Source organism: Ammospiza caudacuta, chromosome 3 (assembly GCF_027887145.1).
Source record: "Ammospiza caudacuta isolate bAmmCau1 chromosome 3, bAmmCau1.pri, whole genome shotgun sequence".
NCBI classification, from domain to species: Eukaryota; Metazoa; Chordata; class Aves; order Passeriformes; family Passerellidae; genus Ammospiza; species Ammospiza caudacuta.
The window spans coordinates 103,262,431-103,282,841 of NC_080595.1; the positions used below are offsets into that span (position 1 = coordinate 103,262,431).

Genomic DNA, 20,411 nt, shown 5'->3' on the forward strand with positions numbered 1-20,411 from the left:
TGTGCATCTTCTGGGAAGCAAAGGCCCCAGAAGAAGAATGTAAACAATTGTTATCAGCTGCTGTGGATTGCAGTAGGATGCACCTGTGATTGGTTCATGTTCCATGTGTACAGTTGGGGGCCAATCACAGGAGCAAGCTGGGGACAGAGTCCCTGGACACAGAACTTTGTTATAGATTCCTTTCTATTCTATTCTTAGCTTAGCAAGCCTCTGCAACTTCTCTCCTTTTTCTTTTTAGTATAGTAATAATGTATTATATATCATATATCAATAAATTCAGCCTTCTGATCATCAACTAAGATTCTCGTCCTTCTCTCACCATGGAGACCTCCTCAGGTTGCTGTAATAGTCCTCTTGTCCTATCTGTTGTTACATGGGAATAAAGATGGGCATACACGTGTGTACACCCTCCTTACAGGTGGTAGTAGAGAGCAATAGTCTTCCCTGATTCTCCTTTTCTCCAGGCTAAACAACCCTAGGTACCTCAAATGCTCCTCATTAGACTGGTACTCCAGATAAATTTCCAGAATTACATTGTAGCTCTTTATCCTGTTCTGCACAAGTATTCATTAGGTTCATAGTGCTTTACTGGGCTGCAGTACATCATTCCCTGAACTGTTTAGTGATAGATATGCTAGTAAGGAGAAGGGTAATGATAAGCCTGCATAGTGGCAGCTATGAGCTCCAATGTCAAAAATAATTTTATTATATTCCCTTTCAGTCATGTACTCTGTGCTTCTGCATTTTTCAGGTATTATGTATTCACAAATCAAAGGGCAAAATGAGTACTGGGATGACTTTTATGGTAATTTTAAGAAAAATTTTCCAAGGAAATACAGTTAGTTTGTAAATCAAATGGTCTATTTGTCTGCCAGGCTCTTTTCCCCCAATATTTTCTAAACATGTCAGCTAATTTTAAATTTATGGGAAGTAGAAATTCATTAGTTGCTGTCTTCTTACAGTTTTGTGGTAGTGACAAGATAAAAGTCATGCCTGAAATCAGGTTTTTGGGAAAGAGTCACAATGCTCCTTAGTCTAATGGAAATGCTGGTTCCTGGAAAAAACTGTGGTCTCCCACAGAACTGATCCCAGTCTTTTCTACACTGATAATACAGTGAGGTGCACTGGGCTTGAGGAGTGACCTCTTTGAGTCTGGCACAAGACTTTTATGCCACTTTTTCTATCCTCTGGACTAGGCACTGCCTGGAAAGTGGGTGCCATTGCTTGGACTTCTAATGATGAAAAGCCATGCATGAGAGCTGAGAATATATTTGGTTTTATGACATGTTGCTGTTAGAGCTGCAGGAATTTGGAATTAACAAAAAGAAATGCATCTTTTTGACAGGGTGAAAAAAGATACTTGGCTGTTCAGGCCAGTGTGGTGTGTTCTAGCCAGCTGGAGTTAGGAATATAATGCCTAGATATCATTTATGGACATCCACTTGTGTCAGGGCCCAGCAAGGATTCAGACCTGCTCCTGGGCTGTAACAAGCAGCTGTGTGGATTCATCACAAGGAGGTTTCACTGTTTTGGGAGCTTCTCAGGTTGCTTGTTTCCTGGCAGCACTCCTGCTTACTCTGGATTCAGTTTCATATAACTGGTGTTTGTTAGTGATCTCATCTGTGATACTTCTTTTTTTTTTCAACTGAATAAGAAGCAAAGGATCTGGTGGAGAAAAAAGGGATGCTTCTCATCACTGATTTTTAGATACATGCCAGGAACATATACTGTACTCATATTATTTGAAAGCATTATGGTGGGCTTCTTTTCTCCCCCTTGACAAGATAACAGGCTTTGATGAAGTGGGTTGCAGACAGGTTCAAGCATGTCTTCTTCACCTTTTAAAATTGATTTCTAGAAATGTTGTTGGAGGAATCAAGGGATATTTGCATGAATGAAACAAGTCTCCTTTGACATCAGTATGTTTTTATTTAGTGCTGTGGTCTGGAAAAGGAAAACAAGTATTCATAAGGCAGCATGACAAATCTATGAAATACATGCATCTTGTTTGCCAGGGTATCAGTTGTGGTACCGCTCTAGCATGAGTTTTAATTCCTTGTGTCAAATAACCCAGAGTAGTGACATCATATTGCCTGATGTTAATGTGGTTTCTTTCTTATGAATACAAGTTCACTTGAAATTTCCGTGGTTGCCATAGAGTATCCTATTTCCAGGTAGGACTGAGGTTTCCTACTTTTTCTTGAATAGTTTGCAGATACTTGGTTTATATTGAGTTGTAAGAATTCCCTACTCCTCCCTCAGTTGCCAAAGCTCTTTCTTGCATAAGTAAATCATAGCCAAGAGCACTCAGGTCACTTAACAAAAAGTAGTATGTAGCTTGTTCCTACTTCTGATGTGGTTACTGGACTGGTTTCTGTATCCTTATGTTATGGCTGTTTTATTAAATGAACAGGCCCAAGCTATGGTACCTTGTTCACATGTCCCTGTCATGTCTGCAGATCAGTGGGTGAGCAGCCAGTACTTAGATGTGGCCTGAAGTGCAGCAGGGGTGAGGAAAACCTGAGTGAGGTGTGAGCATGAGTGTGTCCTGTCAAATCCATTGAAAAATCAAATGCAGAAAAATCCACAGGAGATACTGCAATAAAACCTCCTCAGATTATTAAAATATCTTTAATTTTACACATTTTCTTTATTTCAGCTTCTTTTTTTCTCACTGCACATTTACAGGTGTGTTAATTCAGGTTTTCTTGGACCATATATTTTTAGATATTGCTGACAATTTATCCTGAAGAGGTGGTACAGGAAGTTTGATCATCTTTTTAGTGTGTGCTACTTACTGATCCTCTGGGGCAAGGATTTGTTTGTAAGGACTTCCAAGTGGAGGCTAAAAGTAAAGATGTGCTTTCCAGTGGATTTCCAGTGAGTGAAGGCTTAAATACCTTTCTGCTGTTCAGATATCACTAGTTTAGTCCTTCAATTTAAATATCAATTTGTCAAAAAGTTCTTCTTTGTAACTGTTGCTCTCAGTCTCAAGTAAGATAAATTAAAATGTATTGCAACTGGAGCAGATGAGTCATCTTCCATTGTGATAGGAAATGGTGTAATTTTTGGATAAACTAGGGAATCCTGGTAACGTACAGTAAATCTGTGAACATCATTAAACTTGACATTAGGCTAGATATGTATGCTGGCTACATAGTCTTAACAAGCAGACGGATGAAACTTTTCTGTAAATGAAGTCTTCAATGAAACAGCGGATGTTTAAGAGAATGTCACTGTAGACAGGTGAACATAATTGTTCTTACCAGTACTTGAATGTTTTGTTTCCTCCTTTTGTGCTTTTTTACCACTTAGGTTTGAGGTTTTTATATGTAATTATTTATGTTTTATATATGTGAATACACTCAGTATTTTCCTGCCTGTATAGCATTCAGAGCCATTCTTTGCTGACAGAAGCACACTAGGAAGCAGAGGTCATACTCTGACACTCTAAAATCTCTCCCACCTCTCAGCTGCAAATTCCTTGCATTTCCTTGGTGTTCCATCATCATCTCTTCTGAACTTCAGTTTTCCTGTCAATCTTTCAGATACACGTGACTTTCTGAGCCTAAGATCTGAAGTCACATCCTGAATTAAAACTACTATTTTGATGGTTTGTAGACTCCTTTCAAATGCTTTGATAACTGTCTGAGCAGAGATTAGCAGCTCATTAGTGGTATTGCTGACTGGAAAACCAGGAGAGGTCAGTAGGAAGCCTGAACTTCAAGCAAAATTTTATACTGGTTCTTAACTAACGTATATAACATCTTTTCATAGTTTTCAATAATGTGAACTTCTAGACATCAGTCTTATTCCACAGCTGTTCTACCTCACAGTAGAGAAAAATGTGAAAAAGGCTAGATAAGAGCAGAAAGGAAAAAAATGCTGGCTGGTTCATATTTCTGTCTTGTTCTGAGGACAGAATTGCAGACATTATTGTCACTAATAAGTTCTAGGACTAAAGAGAGTAAAAGAAAATTCCCAGAAACTGTGAAGAGACAGAAAAACTTCCTTTTGGCTGGTAACTCCAGCTGGGTAGAGCAACCCACTCAGGAATTCCAGCAGGTTTCAGATAGTCAGGGAGAGGTAATGCATGTGTCACTGGTGGGCTTCCCTGCGATTTCACTGATCAACTCATCTTTCACCCCTGTGTATCTGTTCCACACCACACAATATGTAGCACAGCACTGCACTGATGCTTTTTCTTCAAATCAATCGGTGAGAACACTTCAGTGTGTCCTGAAGTGTTTTGTTGAATAAACTTTGACACAGTAGAAGCTACAAAAATCTTTAGCAAAAAGCTACTTTTCTTTTCTTACATGTCATAGCAACACAGTTTTCTAGGGTGTTAAATTCAAGGACACCTAGAGATATGTTCACAAATAAATGCACTTGTGATGTTTTTGTTGGTTTTTGCTTTATTTTTTACTTGTCTGAGTAAATCTTCATGCTCTCTATTTCTCTTTTTATGAGTAGTCTCTTTCTCAGATGAAAGAAACCCAGGATTAAATAAAAAGTATTCCAACAACTTTCAGGTTTGCCTTTCATCCAACTGGTGACATATTCATGATACTGTCTAAGCTGCTCTGAAGATAAGAGGTAAGAAGGGAGAACTGTACTGGAAACAGCTATTTAGTGAACTGCACACCATAGCTAAAGCAGTGCTGTTGTCAAAAACAAACTTCCAACACAGGTCAGCTCCCCAAAGGTATGTTTTGACTTCAGAGACACTTTTGAAAGAACTTTAGTCTTTAAAATCTTACCCAGTAGCTTGCTCTGTTTTTAACAATTTGATAAAAATATATTTAATCAATGTTGTAATTGTTCAGTTCCTTTAATAGTCCTTCTAAAATACTCATAATAGTCCTTTTTTTCCCCCCAAAGTTAGAAAGCACCTATATCTTGAAGCTGACATTGTTGTCACCCTTTAAATGTTATCAGCAACTTTATTTAGTAAGTCGTCACATTCAAAATGCATCCCAGATCTTTATACTGCACTTGCTGATGCTGACATTTGGATTGCTGTTGGTTATTTTTACTGAGGCGAGAAAGACTCCATCAATTTCCTGCAGCAAATTTCATTGTAAATATTTTTTTTTTTGTGATTGCAGTTGCTATATATCTAGAATTACATGGGATAGTATATTAATGATAGTGGGAGTGTATTCAGCAACTGAACTAGGATTATATGAACTAGGATTATATGAATTATATTATTCTTTAGGAACTGCTTGCCAATCAGACTTAAAACTCTCCATGCAAGGGTGTGCATCGGAGGAGATGTTCATAAATTTAGTAAGAACTAATATTTTCATTTCAGGACTTTTCTGGTTGTTTAACACTACTAGTATCATCTTTATAGCTTTTTAACTCTATACTGATCTGAGCATAGATCAGTAGATGAATACATTAGATAATTATTTTTCTACCACTAGTATAATTTGGAAACCACCCTGTGGCATAGCTTTGCAAGCTGCTGATTACATGATGAGTAGAGCCAAATAGTGACTAGGCAGTAAAAATCAGTTGTCAGTATAGAGAAGGGATAGAAATAAAAGTTTTTGCACACTTGAATTTTCCTCCTTTGTTTTCTTGTTAATACTCTGGTTTTCATTAAATTAAATTAAATTAGAAATATGAAGTTCTTTAGATCTTTAATTACTTTTCTACCTATGTTTGTACATTTTGTTTAAGAAGTTTGCTAAGGATACAGGACTTGTTGCAATCATGCTGTTTCTGTCTTCTAACTTTTTTGCAATGACATTTAAATCTTTTGGACAAGTTCCAGAAATTTGACAGACACAGATAAGTCTGAAATTTATTCACATGTGAAGGAGCCTTGGGAGATCTCTAGTGCAACCTCCTGCTCAAAGCAGGCCCAGCCAAGGGTTCAGACTGGGTTACTCAGGGATTTGTCCAGGTGGATCGTGCAATCCTCCAGTGAAAGAGACGGTATATCTGGGCAACCTGCAGCACTGCTGGACTGTGTTGAGAAAACTTTTCCTTATACACAGGCCAAACCTTTCTATTTTCACCTTTTCCCTGTCTTCTGTCACCCTTGTTTCACACTCCTGTGAAGAGCGTGACTGTGGGAGCATCAGCATTGCAGAGGTGCTGTTAGATGCTTCAGAGCTGTCTCCTCACCCCAATAAACAGGCCCAGTTCTCTCAGGCTCTTCTCACAGGGCAAGTGCTCCAGCTCTGACCACCACGAGTGCCCTCCACTGACCTTGCTCCACTTTGTCAATGTCTTTCCTCTTCTGGAGAGGAGAGGGCAGGTCTGGCCCAGTGTTGCACATACATTCAGTCTCATGAAGGATACTACTACTTTACCTACTAAAGGATCACTTTTCTGCAATTTCTCTATGTTCTATACAATAGGCAGCCTGATAGATGATAATGGCCATAAAGTCCAACAATAAAAAATGCGTAATAAATTAAACTTTTAATGGACGCTGTATTTTCGGTCATGCCCAAATTGAAAAGACCTTCAGTGCCTCATGGGATGGAATCTAATCATGAGGGAAGAATCTGTAAAAGACTTGAGTTTATCAATATGGATGCTTTCAGCAGTTCCCCTGTGTAGTTACACCCTATACCTAAAAGTATTTTTTTTTCAATCTGTAACATCGCAAATAGATGCTTTCCCCTCCTGAGAAACACTAAATACCCATTTCTGTTTTTTCTCATACTGTGCCTGATTTTGCATGTCTCTGTCATTCCTTTATGACTTGCCCTTCAGAATTCTTTCTGAACATTATTTTACTAGCCACTTTTCTTGCTTGAGGTGAATCAGCTGGAGTTAATACAGTTACAAAGCTTCAGTTTGTATTTGTCTAGAACAGGTGACATACACATGTAGATCTGGCCCACAATTATCTAACAGGTATTAAATTCATCAGTGGCAGAGGTATTCCCTTGTGTCAGATGTAAGAAGAATTATTCCCTTATCCTCCCCGAATCACCCCAACTAGCTGTGTGACCTAATGGGTATGTGTACGTAAAGTAAAGGAATGTTGTTAATACAATACATGCCTTTGTTTCTGGGTGAATATAGTGAGCCAGTGCTCATGGCTGATTGTACTGTCCTTATAACCCCTCCCAACCACTCTTGGTGCACTTAATATTTTTTACTTTTAAGTTACCAATTCTTAGGGGTTTGGATGTCATTTTTATTACTGGAAACCTCTTAGGATGTTCACTTCTCATGAATTAACTTCATTTTAATTTGTTCAACTACTGAGCCATCTGCCTTTTTTTTCCCTGTGTCAAAATTCAATAGCCCTGCTTTCAATTAAAATGTAATGCCTTGGACAGAAAATGAGCCTTCATGTATGTTGCCAGTATTTTCTGTTTCTAAGAATATGCCAGGATTTTTTGTTAACACTGTTCTAGGTATTCACAGTTCCCACTATGTTTTAATATTAACCTTTTAATGAACCTTAAATTAAAAATGCTCTCTCTAAATTAGAGCTACTGGTCAATGATTTGGTGATTGTTATTTTGCACTGGCATTGTCTCATTCTTCCTGTTACAATTCAAACATTCTTTCATTAACCTGCAGAAAAATTGTACTTTGAGTACTAGATAAGCTTGATATACATAATAGTACATGCATGCAAGAAGTTGGTGATACCCCCATTCCAGAAATCATTCCCATTAATAGAAACATATGACTGTTTCAGAGGGCTTGACCTTGTTAACAGCAGCCTATGATTCTTGATTGAATCAGTGCCAGTACTGCAAATGCAAAGGCAAGAAGAGTAAGATAGGCTGCAAAATTCCTTTAAGTGGGAGGAAAATGTTGACAGCAGAAAGAATTGTGTAGATTTAATTTTTTGGTGGGCTGGACAGACTGACAAGAAGAAAATTATTTTTTTAAGAGTTTTGACATGACTCTTAAGTGTAGAAAAAGGATGTTTTTACTCTGGGGTGCCTAATTTTAATAGAAAAATATATTCATTAGAGAAGTTTTGTAATAGGTGTCAAGGACTTTGAATAGAAATGTAATTAACATAATTTTATTGGCACTGTAAGAGTAAAGCAGAGAATACTGAAAAAGAGGTACTAACTTAGCTGTCCATTTTATAAATCCATGAAGGAAAAAGAAGATACTCCCCTCAAAAAAAATACACATAAATGGGCTGACAATATTTCCAGAATTTTACATTCAAAGTCTGCAGATAGATCAAGATAAATTTTCATCAGGAATAATATCTCTAAAAAGATCTAGCTAGAAATGGGGTTTTGTCTCTGATACTTCTCTAGTCGGGGCCTCTTTTTGCATGACTGAAATATGCATGTTTTCTCCCAGTGAAGAGGAATGACAGACGTGTGTTACACAGAAGCAAGTGCAAGATTACTGTGTTAATGGTGAAAGGTAAAAATGAGGCATGTTTGAGGATTGTTACTGGAGGAGTTGAATAGCTCTATGTCTCCCTGGTTTAATTTGGTTAGCTCAGAGCAAAAATGAGTGGAAAATATATGAAGTGTCTTCTTGAAATGCTTTATTTTTGCTTTTTACCTAAGATCAGTGGTGCAGAAAAAGTACCACTGAGATCCTTGTGGTCTGTGGAGGAATGCTGTTGATTATGGACATTTTATTTCCACTGGTGTAGTTGGTTGACACTGACTGGATGCCAGGTGCTCAGGAAAGCCACTTGCTCACTCCCCTCTGCATCTGGACAGAGGAGAGAAAATTTAATGAAGGATTCATGGGTAGAGATAAGGACTGGGAAAAAACACCCATCAATTGCTGTCAAAGGCAAAACAGGCTCAACTTAAGAGATATAAAGTGAGTCTATTGCTAACAAAATCACAGCAGGATAATAAGAAGTAAAATAAAACCCTAAAACCACCTTCCCCCCAACCCTGTCCCCCTCCTTCCCAGCTGTGCCTCCTACCCCAGTGGCACAAGGAGACAGGGAATGGGAGTTATGGTCAGTTCATCATGCATAGCTTTTCCTGCTGCTCAGGGACAGGAATCCTTCCCCTGCTGCACCATGGATCCCTCCCATGGGAGACAGTTTTCCCTGAACTTCTCCAGCATGTGTTCATCTCACAAGAAGCCGCTCCCTGTGAACTGCTGCAATGTGAGTCCATCCCACAGGCAACAGTTGCCCTCAAACCTCACTTTTCCATGAGGTGCAGTCCTTCAAGGATGGCCTGCTCTAGCATGGGTCCCTCTCACCTCAGGTCTTCCGTGTAGTCACAGCTTCCTCTCAAGTATCCACCTGCACTGGTGTGGGACTCCTCCATGTGCTGTGGGTGGATCTCTGCATCCCGATGGATCATCATAGGCTGCAGGGGGACAGCCTGCTTCACCATGACCTTCACCACAGGCTGCAGAGGAATCTTGGCTCTGGTGCCTGGAGCATCTCCTGCTCCTCCTTCTTCACTGACCTTCATGTCTGCAAAGTTTTTTTTCTCACATTTTCTCACTCGGCTCTTCTCTGGCTGTGATTACAACTGCCCCACCATTTTTGTTTTGTTTCTTCTTAAACATGTTATTACAGAGACGTTACCACCATTTATAGTTGTCCCAACCTTGGCCAGCAGCATGTCCATCTTTGGAGCCACCAGGAATTGGCTCTGCCAAGCACTGAGGAAGCTTCTGGCAGTTTCTCACAGGAGCCACCCCTGTAGCTCCCTCTACTTCCAAAACCAGGCCATGCAGACCTAATATAGCCGGTCACAAGATCCTATACTGCCTATAGCTTTCTGTAAGCAGCAGCACACATTCCCCTGCGCTAAGAACACAGTGTGCAGCCAGCAGAAAAGCATTAAAGAACTGCCTGCTCTGTGTCAGGACAGCACTTGGGCTACCCCTAGTGCCAGGGACCATCCTGGTGCAGATGAGTGACCCTGGAGTGTGTTGGCATGTTCCAGCTCTCAGGGCAGGATGGCGACAGACCTTTTTGACATGTGCAGAAATGTACTCAAAAGCTGTGTAGTTGTAGTCCTGCGGCCACCATCTCTTGGTGACTCTGCTTGAGCAGGGCAGGTTGCACTCTCTGCAGGTCCTTTCCTGCCTCCGTGGTTCTGTGGTTCTGTGACTCAAAACACACTCAAGCTAAGAAAGCCCCTCCAGATTTCATGACAGGGGAAGGTTTGAATGATTCCGTATGCTCATGAAGAGCCAGATTAGTCTCACACAAGTCAATTGTGCATGTGGCAGCCACCTCTTTTCCTTTGGGGGATTTATCAGTGACTGCACAGAAAACTAACAAACCAAACACAGACATGAGGAGTGCAATGAATGCAACATCTCACTAAAGGCATTGGTTCTGTTTTTGTAGCATGTGTTGCAGGTAACCATTGTTTTTGCAGTTGGCAAGTAAAAATTTTCAGCTAAAGCAAAAGCAACTAGCTGCTTGTAGTGCTGTGAGCAAGTTGGAAGCTTGGTCCTGACCTGGATTCCTTCATGAGATTGTCTTAATGCTTCTTTTCTGTGGTGGTACTAGTCTTGGAGTGACATGAGGAGTGTACACAGTAGTGGCTGACTGTAGTTCAGTACAAAAATTGAATACAGTTTGTCTTGCTCCAGTAATTAGTGTATTGCCTCTGTCTTTTTAGAAGACTCCTCTTTTTGCTCCAGTCTTACTTGAAAGTAACAGTGTTTGACACAACACTGTTTTTTGATGACTTTGGTAGTCTTTGGCCAAGGTCTGAAGAGCCTGTAGCCTGTAGTGCCACACTGGGTATTAAACCTGAGGCTTTGTACAGGGCATAGCATAGGGGCAAATTTCTCCATGAAGACTTTGGGGTTTATTGTTAAAGTCTTTAAAGAAGAAGAAGAAGAAGAAGAAGAAGGAAAACCTTGCCAGAAGCTTTCTCCCAGACATTAGATTTGGATTGGTATTATAGGCAGTGCCTTTGAGATAGAGTAATTGTAAATTGACTTCACTGTTCACTGCTTCATTGTGAGAAGAGTGGTAACAGGAGAAGTTACTCTGGAGGATGTTTGGGATAAAGTGTAAGAAAACAGATGTGGAAGGACAAGAGATTTCTTAATAAGTTGTTGATGTCTTTGGCAAAATCAAGACAAAGTTGGTCACACTGTGGAAACCAAGTATAGATAGAAAGGTACCCCCATACAAAATGTTCAGTACCCCATTTTATACACAAGTGGGTACCATAGAACAGAATGACAAAAGCAGCAGTGAAGTGTTGTACCTGTTATCTTCCTAACCTGAAAAAGCTTTGTAAGGGTGTCTTTAGATTTTCAGATGCATTTTTTGATGGAGAATAGATCCTTAGCCCCAGGCTTGAGCATTTGATTTGACTTTATTTTTGCAATTGTTAGTAGGGGCTGTTTTTGTCTGAAGTAGTATAATTCCTGACACTGGTAAGAGGGCATACAGTAGTTCCCTTATTGGCAGTGTGTCCTACCGTGCCCAGCATGGCTGCAGGACCTCCATGGGGATCACTTCTTTGCCATCTGTGAGTCAGTGAAATCAGCCTGGCCTCTCCGCTGATGGCCCTCACTCCACCTCATGGAGGTTAGAATGTCACGTTCCATCCTCCTTAGATTTTCCTGCACTGTTTGGTGCTGTGTGCTGCGGGACCTCCTCCGGGATTGGCTCCTTGTCACCTGTGGTTCGATGAGAGAAACTTGCTGTGCTTGCTGAAGGCGCTCACTCCTCCTTGGGGAGACATGGATATCCGGTTCAATCTGTCTCTCAGAGCATTCCATCCTCCTTGGGTTCTCCTTCAGGAGCAGTGGGCTGCGGAACCTCCCTTGGGTTCGGCTCCTTGCCACCTGCGTTTCTCTGTAGGAATGCAGGCGCCCTGGCTGTTGGCGCCTGCTCCTCCCAGAAGAGGCACGGATGAACCAGTCGTCCCTTAGAGCTCGTCCCTCATCACGTTCCATCTCCCTTAGATATTCCCTCAATGCTTGGCTGGAAGAGCTGCGCAACCTCTGCCGGGATCGGCTCCGTATCGCGCTTGGTTCTATGAAAGAAACCTGGAATTCCTGCTGACGGCGCTTACGCCTCCCTGAGAGGGCACGGACGCGCTGTTTGGTCCTTCGGCCCTTGTCACGACCAGTGCTTCGAGCCCTGCTCTGCTGCCGTCTCCTGCTCCTTGAGTGGTTGTAGCCCTGGGCCTGCTGGACCCTGGTGTGGTCATCACGATGCCTTCTTGGATACCTGCTTCGGCTCTTCTCTTGGGCCCTGCCACTGCTGCCCCCACGACTGCCTCCACAGCTGCCTCTGTGGCTGCCACCACGGCTGCCCCCAAGGCTGCCCCCAAGGCTGCCCCCAAGGCTGCCACCGCGGCTGCCTCCACGGCTGCATCCACGACTGCCACCAAGGCTGCCTCCACGACTGCATCCACGGCTGCCTCCACGACTGCCACCACGGCTGCCACCAAGGCTACCTCCATGGCTGCCTCCACGGCTGCATCCACGGCTGCATCCACGGCTGCCTCCACGACTGCCACCAAGGCTGCCTCCACGGCTGCCACCACGGCTACCACCAAGGCTACCTCCATGGCTGCCTCCACGGCTGCATCCACGGCTGCCACCACAGCTTCTGCTGTAAGAGTTGCGGTGCTGGCGTCCTGGAGAATTATGCTGACCTCTTTCCACAGAGCACAACCCAGCTCGCTCTCCTTGAGTATGGCTGGCAGAGCTGATGGACTCCTCTACAGAGTGCACCTCAGAGTTACTGTCTCCCACCATGTGGAAAGTATGTGGGAAAGGTGACTGGCAATTCAGGCCCTCCGCTCTTCTGTGGAACCACTCCACCATGCAGTAAAAACAGAAAGGGTGCCAACGCCAGCTCATGGAAGGTTGGTCATTAATGCTGGCCCGGCAGATCGGGCAACTTAGGTTCTCTGAAGCACCTGGACGGGCAGCCCGGGATATCTGGCTGGTGCTGGCATCAAGGGAAGGGGTGCCACTTTCTGCCAAGTCTTCCTCTGAGGCCATTTTGCCCTGCAAACCAAAGAGATAAGGTGATGTGTTCCCTGGTGCTGGGGACACAATCTGCAGCCAGCAGCAAAGCTACTGAAGTCGAGCTTTAAAGAACTGCCCACTCTGCCTCAGGCAGCACTTGGGCTGCCACCCCAGGGACCATCCTGGGGCAGATGAGTGACACTTGAGTGTCTTGGCATGTTCTAGCTTTTGAGGTAAGATGGTAACTGACCTCTCTGATATGTGCAGGCAGGAGCTGGGAGCCTGGGAAAGGAATTCGTGGCCTCTCAGCAGCTGCAGACAGAGCCTGAGTGCATGGCAGATTGGGACCAGCACCACACCTGTCAGTGTGCTTGTCCAGCAAATCTTCTCTGTGCCCTCAGAAAGCACACAATGGGATGGGGATCCTTTTTCCCCCCACCTTCAGATGTCTGTCCCCAGTGGAGGAGGCCAGACACTGTGGCCTTTCAGAGCTTCTCCAAGCATCCAAAAGGCTGGTTGTCATACGTGTCACAATGACTCCCTGGTGACATCGTGGGGCTTTCAGGGACCACACCCAGAAGACAGAAACTCCAGCCCTAAGGAATGAAAACTTCTAAGATAAATCTTACACAGCTGCTCCACTATCAAGCAAAATCCTAATGCCATATTTTTCATATAAATTCACAGGTTACACTGATCATACTCAGCCCTATGTTTTGTTTTAGAAATAAACCAGCTCAAGGCATTTTTTACTCCTCAGTCAATTTTGCAGGTCAAAAGAGGTGATACTCCACTGGAGCAGTCTGTCCAGTGTGCAGCTCTCCAGTAGAGATGGACATAAGTAGAGGTGGACATACCGGAGAGTGTCAAGTAAGGGCTCACAAGGATGTTGAAAGGTCTAGAGCATCTCTTCTACAAAGGCAGGGCTAGGAATGTTGCCTCCAGGCTGTTCAATCTGGAAAAGACTCCATAGGGGATGTTTTCCAATGTATACCAATAACTGAAAGGAAGGTACAAAGAAGACAGAACCAGGCTCTTTTCAGGGGTGCCCAGAATACAGAACTTCTCTCTGAATATTGAGGAACTTTTTTTACTGTGAGGGTGACCAAGCACTGTCAGGATGCTTATGGACTCTCCCACCTTGGAGATGATACTCAGAAGCTGTCTGGCTGTGGCTATGGGCTAATTGGCACTGCTTCCTGGTAGAAGTCTGATGTCCCCACTGTCCCTGCTGCCTTCTGCTGTAATTCTGGGCCCACAGCCTGGCCTTCATCATGATCCCTACTCATTTGATTCTTTATTTCACCTTAAGTGCTGCGGGAGCTCCCCTGAAATGGGCTCTCTGTTGTCTTTCATTCCCTGGAGGAAACTCAACTCCCCACTGCTGTTTCCTGTGCCTCCCATAATGAGCTGGAACTGGCTCTTCTGGGTTTAGAGCTCAGCCCTTGTCATGGAGTGAAACCAATTAAAGTGCCACAGCTTGTCTCAGTTTTGGTAGATCAACAAACTCTTGTTCACGTAAGTCTGATAAGCCCAGCTGAATTAGTGTTGCATTAGCTTCAGCAAAGACACCACTTTCATTTCAGAACTTCCATGTACTGTCAGTCAAAAACAAAGCATAAGGATGGGGCTGGTTGCAAGGCCTGATATATGATTCAAAGTGGAGCATTTTGTCCTAACCTTTAGTACCCATCCCAACTGACCATACAGACTTTTAAGTATCTTCAGCTTTCCGGGAGAAAGAGTTTAGTTGTTTATAAAGCGAATGTCATCCTTGCCTGTATCAGAAATAGTGTGGCCAGCAGGAGCAGGGCAGTGATTGTTCCTCTGTACTCAGCACTGCTGAGGCCACACCTTGGGTGCTGTGTCCCGTTCTGGGCCAGTCACAAAGACTTTGGGGGTCTGGAGTGAATCCAGAGAAGGGCAGCAGAGCTGGGGAGGGGTCTGGTGCACAGATCTGATGAGGAGCAGCTGCGGGAATTGTGGTTGTTTAGTCTGGAGAAAAGGAGGTTCAGGGGGGACTTCGTTGCTGTCTTCAAGTACCTGAAAGGAGGTTGTAGTCAGGTGGGGGTTGGTTTGTTCTCCCAGGCAAATAGTGGCAGGATGAGAAGACACAGCCTCAGGCTTGTATCAGGGGAAGTTCAGGATGGACAGCAGGAAACATGTCTTCACAAAAACAGTTACTAAGCGTTGGAACAGATTACCCTGGGGAGTGGTCAAATGACTGTCCCTGGAAGTACTTAAAAGACGTGTAGATGTGGCACTTAGGGATGTGGTTTAGTGGTGGGCTTGGCAGAGCTTGATTAACAGCTGAACTTGATCACCTTAAAGGTCTTCTCCAACTTAAACTTCTGTAGTTCTAATGAAATATATGTGTACATGCAGATTGATTTTCCCTACCTGCCTTTTAGAATTATCTTAGTGCTGTGTTCACAATACATTTGGGAAATTTCCTTTATTTCATTTAGTACTTACTGTACTTGTAACACCTTTCCCTCTTTATGTGCCTTTGTCTCTCCCCTCTGTACCCCCATAGCACACCCCTTTGTGTAATTGCATTGGATCTATTTTCAAAGACCTTTTTTTCTATTAAACTTGCCCAAAATGAGTATTTTACTTACTTAACTGATGCTTGCTGCTTTCCAGATTAATCTTCCACTGAATGCAACATACCACATTTTTTTATGTGTTCAAGTATTTTACAATGAAATGTTCTTCTGATGCTTTTAGTGATTGTAATTGAATTTAATCCTAAATTATTGAATATATATCCCATCTGAAGTCTTTTAGGTGTGTTCTCTGGGAGGTTTTAAAAAAGCTTATGACTGTAACATTAGAGAACTGACTGCTGGTGCAGGCTTTAAATAAATTATTTGATCTCATAAAAGCAGCATAAACATTTATTAACAAATCATGACAGGGGCTGTTCTTTTCAACACATTTTATCTTTATGCTTGTTGGAAGTCACAGAAACTTGTATGTGAATGTTATAGCATGCTGTGGCTGTGTTCTTGCTTTCCACTCTTACTTTCCCATCCTTGAAGCAGCATGTTTCTGGGACCCACAGCTGTCCCTTTTCAGCTGTAATTCCGTTATAATTAGCTCATTATAAGCATTGCCATTTTCTGTGCTGTCAGCAATGTCACTGCTGCAAAAGCAGATTTTCAATAGTACCTGCGCTGTCCGGAAGCTCTCAGGTGCTATATATGATGCTCTTTGCAGGATGATGAATTCAATTATTTGTTATTATCCATTTGTTATAGAGCTTTAGGGAATAAAGAATTCAGAATTATTCTACCTGAATATATTTTTTGGGTTTTTTTAATAGTAAAATTTTATATATATATATGTGTGTGTGTGTGTGTGTGTGTGTGTGTGTGTGTGTGTGTGTGTAATGGTCTTTATTGCATTTCTTAGTTGAAGAATTTTTTTGAGCAAGAGTTAACTATTTCTTATCTTCTTTTGTATAACCTTTAACTAATTCAGAAGTATTTGAATGGAAACTCAGTAACAACAAGAAGTTTCTTCAGTTTTCCAGTATTTGCACTGAAAGTTAGCTATTGCAGTTAGAATCCAGCTTAGTTCAGGCAGGTCACATTTACAAAAAGCATCGAGCTGGGATGATGTTATTCTCTGTAAAAGACTGACAGCTGGAATTGTAAGCCTCATCTGTTCGTGCTCCTGCTGAGATCATTTGGCTTCCCTTTCAGCTGGGGAAGAGTTAGTTGTGCAGTGTGACCTGTGGGCTGTCACCTCTGCCGCCCAGCGCTGCTGAGAGTCCAGGTTCCCTTGAGGACAGCAGTGCCTGTCACCTGAGTGCAGCAGCACAGGTGTTCAGTGCACAGTCTGGGTAGGAATGTGTAAGCTTAAACTTCCTAAGGATGACACCACCATGTCACTGATTGTTCTGTTTCGTGATATTTTTCAGAAATGGAAAAATTTCAGGGTTCAGAAGGCAAGAAGGAAGATGAAGAAAAGAAATATCTTGATGTTATCAGCAACAAAAACATAAAGCTGTCAGAGAGAGTTCTGATCCCTGTCAAGCAATATCCAAAGGTACTGTAAATCTAGTCTAACACTTGTTTAATATTTATTAATAAAATTATGAAAAAGTTGCACACAACCATTTTTATTGAGTCATAATATGCAGCCTTTGTGGTAGTCAAAAAAAAAGGTCCTATATAAATGTACCTGTTACATGTTAGCTCTTACATGTTTTAGCTTCTGTCTTGGGGCCTTTCAGAAAAGCAATTAAAGTGAATGAGATTTTTTTTCAAATTCATGTAGGTTTTGATCTTATGCAAACTGCTGAGTTTTTTCTCAGGTTTGTTTTTTTTTTTTTTTTACATATATCATCCTTTTATAAAATAAAATACCAGTTGCTCAAGAAAAAAAGGTTCCAGTAACTCCAAAAAGTTTCCTCATAGAAGAGGTGGGGGATTTTCTGTGGTGTATTAAGTTTCAAAAGATCAAGTGTCAGGATTACTGCAGGCTGTTCCTGACAATGTTCCTTGCTGTTGATAAAAATCAAATGTTTTAGCATCTAAGACTTTCTTATTAGTTCTCATTGCTACATACTTTAATGCAGAAAAAGGATTTTATTTCTTGCAAAATTTAGCTGCTCATGGGAAGTTTTTGGTTTTATATTTTATAAGAGATTATTGGGTTTTTAGAACTTAGGTGTTTGTTTGGTTTTCTTATATAGTTTTTATTTTACATAAACAGTTATTCCAATAGTATTCATACAGAAATTATAAACATCTCTGTCTCCAGTGTATTTTTTCCTTGCTGATTTATTATCACATGGTACATGGTTCACCATTAGCCTTGATTACACTTTGAGCTTTTTGCTGTATGCTTTCATCAGAGCAATAAATTACAATTGGTAAAAAGCTCATCAAACAAAATGAAAAGTGTAAAAAAAATTGAGATTCAATGATTCCAGTTGACACTTACCTCCTGAGTAGTGAATATAAAACTGAGATAATGTAATAATCCAAATGTTAAAGACCTTAGGAACACATACAGTGCTATAAGGAATTACTTTCTTACTGCATAGCCTGAGGTGCTTTGCCTTGATTTGTGGTATTTTGTGTAAATGCTGTAGGTGACCTGAAGTTCTCATTCAGGATGTAATAGTGCTGTAACTTTGTAACAGCAGTGTGATAATTATTCAGAATACTGTTTAATGAAGGTAGTAGAATAAAAGACAAACTATTTAAAAGACAAAACACTATCATCTATTCAATATAGCACCTGAATGTGGTTAAATTAGCTTCATTTACTTTAATGAACGTGCCATATTAATGAATAGTAAAAGATATAAGGCATTTTTTACAGCTTTTTAGTGGTGGAGCAAAAGAAATCAGTGTGACGGAAATGAAATACTCATTCAGTAATGCAGAATAATATCTTGCAGGGTTTCTGTAGTTGATTTGCTAGCAATATTCTGTGCTTGGCATGGAATTATTCCCAGAACTGCAGGTTTCCTGATACTGTCTCTAAGAACTGTCTTTCAAGGACTGCATTTACACTTAGTATCAAACAGCTGATTGCTGTGATCTAGTGTCTTGTCTTTTCTGGATAATTGTATACATTAGGCAAATCAGCACACAGCAGTTGCTTCAGCTTGCTTTATAAATAATGAAAAAAATAGTAGAAAATATTTAGGAGGATTAGTTTTATATATTTGGTAGAATATGTTAATAATAGCAGTTGATCAGACTTGTATTTATAAACAGCCAAGACAATTACAATATTATGTCACTTAGGAGTAATTTCTATTTGAAAGATCATTATTATAAATCATTTATTCACTGTTTGCTGATAAGCTTTTTTGGGCAGTACTAGGTAAGGAGGATTCTGTAAATATGCAGAAAGTGTCCAAGTGTATAAAATTGTTGAAAAAAAATTCTGCCCAGTTAAAAACCATGTAAAACAACAGTTTACAGGCTCTGTGTTTAGGAATGAGCTCTTGGAAAACATTTGCACTTACTTTTAACTTCATGTAAAAACACAAATTGCTCCAAGGGAACCTTTGGCCTAAAAATTTTATATGGTCTGTAGGCTAAGCTTCAGTGACAGCTGTAGAGCCAGCAGCAGCATTTTAAGGTTTGAGCAAAAGTTAACACAAAAGGCTTCTAGTGGCTAAATTGTTCTTGAAGTTGCAGAATATTCCTTATGAAATTGTCTCTACTCAAGTGTCCACAGTCTGGTGCAGACAACAGGAAAAGAATATGAAAGGCAGTGATTAGCAACAGCTTTCTTATGTTACCAGCTGGTAAAGACACAGGCCTCTTTCCTCTGTTCTGAAACAGGGATTTAAAATAGAGACGGGGTGTTAGTTGTTAGTTCAGAATTGATCTTTTCTGAGATTAATTATCTTAAATACCAGCAGCCCTGGTAAAAACAGCATCTCATTTACACACACTCCACTATGCAGCAGATATTTTTAATCCAGTCAAAATTTCTCTTGAAACAGTGATACAATGTCTTTGTTGATCCATCTTTCTGTCCCATAATGCCTTTTTTTTTTAAACTTTCATGATGTGTGAATTCCAACTAATACTTGCATGAAAATACTTCAGGGTTTGTTTAAAAAGGCTTCAGCACAGATCAGTGTGAATTTATTTCTGATACATCAGATATGGGGAAAGAGTGGGATTTAAAATCCCACAAAAATGTGAAATTATCTTGTTGCTGAAAAACAAAAGTGATGGTTTAGACACTTGGTGGGAAACACTGTCATTTGCATGGCAATACAGATTTTTGCCATGTACTTCCTTGCAGTTTGGCTTTTGCTGTTTACTATAATTCATACCTTTTTCTGTGATAACTTGTTTAAGCAGCATCTAAACTGGGCTTTGCAAATTTGTTCCTTTGCACGGTTTAAGAATTTGAGAGCTTGGTTAAAGCCTCAGCTTCATGTAGCACATAAAATAGGAAGTTCTTGTTTGCAAACTTGTCTAGTACACATTGTAAATTAAAATATTGCTGACTTACGTGAAATTCTGCCCTCATTATCCCTGCCTTCTTATCCCTCCTAAATGGTTTCAGCCATTTAGGAACAGCTCAGTTTGTTAATTTCTTTTGCTTTCTATGAGTGCAGATATATGAAGTAGCTGACGAGTTAAAAGTAAACAGTATGTGTATAAAAGTCTTAAATACTGCAGTGCATCTGTCTTGGTTTGACCTCAGCCAGCAACCAAGCCCCCTGCAATACTCACTCACTCCTGCACCATGGGATGGGAGAGAGATGGAATAGTGACAGTGGGCTGAGACAAGAGACTTTAATAGCTAAAGCAAAAGCTGTGCATGGAGAGAAGCAAAATCAGGAATGTCTTCACTGCTTCCCATGGATAGGCAGGTGTTCAGCAGGACTCCAGGGAGCATCATAGCTAATGGTGACTTGGGGGAACAAATGCTGTCACTCAAAATGTCTCCTCCTTCTCCCACCTTTATATGCTGAGCATGACACTGCATGGTTTGGGATATCCCATTGGTATTTGGGGTCA

The 20,411-nt window shown here is 41.2% G+C and overlaps 1 protein-coding gene across 1 annotated transcript in view; it reads left to right on the forward strand.

The window, feature by feature from the left end:
• KHDRBS2 (KH RNA binding domain containing, signal transduction associated 2) overlaps positions 1 to 20,411 on the forward strand; it is a 314,809-nt gene that overhangs the window by 44,477 nt on the left and 249,921 nt on the right. The window contains exon 2 of the mRNA XM_058801729.1: positions 16,826 to 16,953. Coding sequence (XP_058657712.1) covers positions 16,826 to 16,953 — 128 coding nt within the window. The remainder of the gene's footprint in view (positions 1 to 16,825; positions 16,954 to 20,411) is intronic.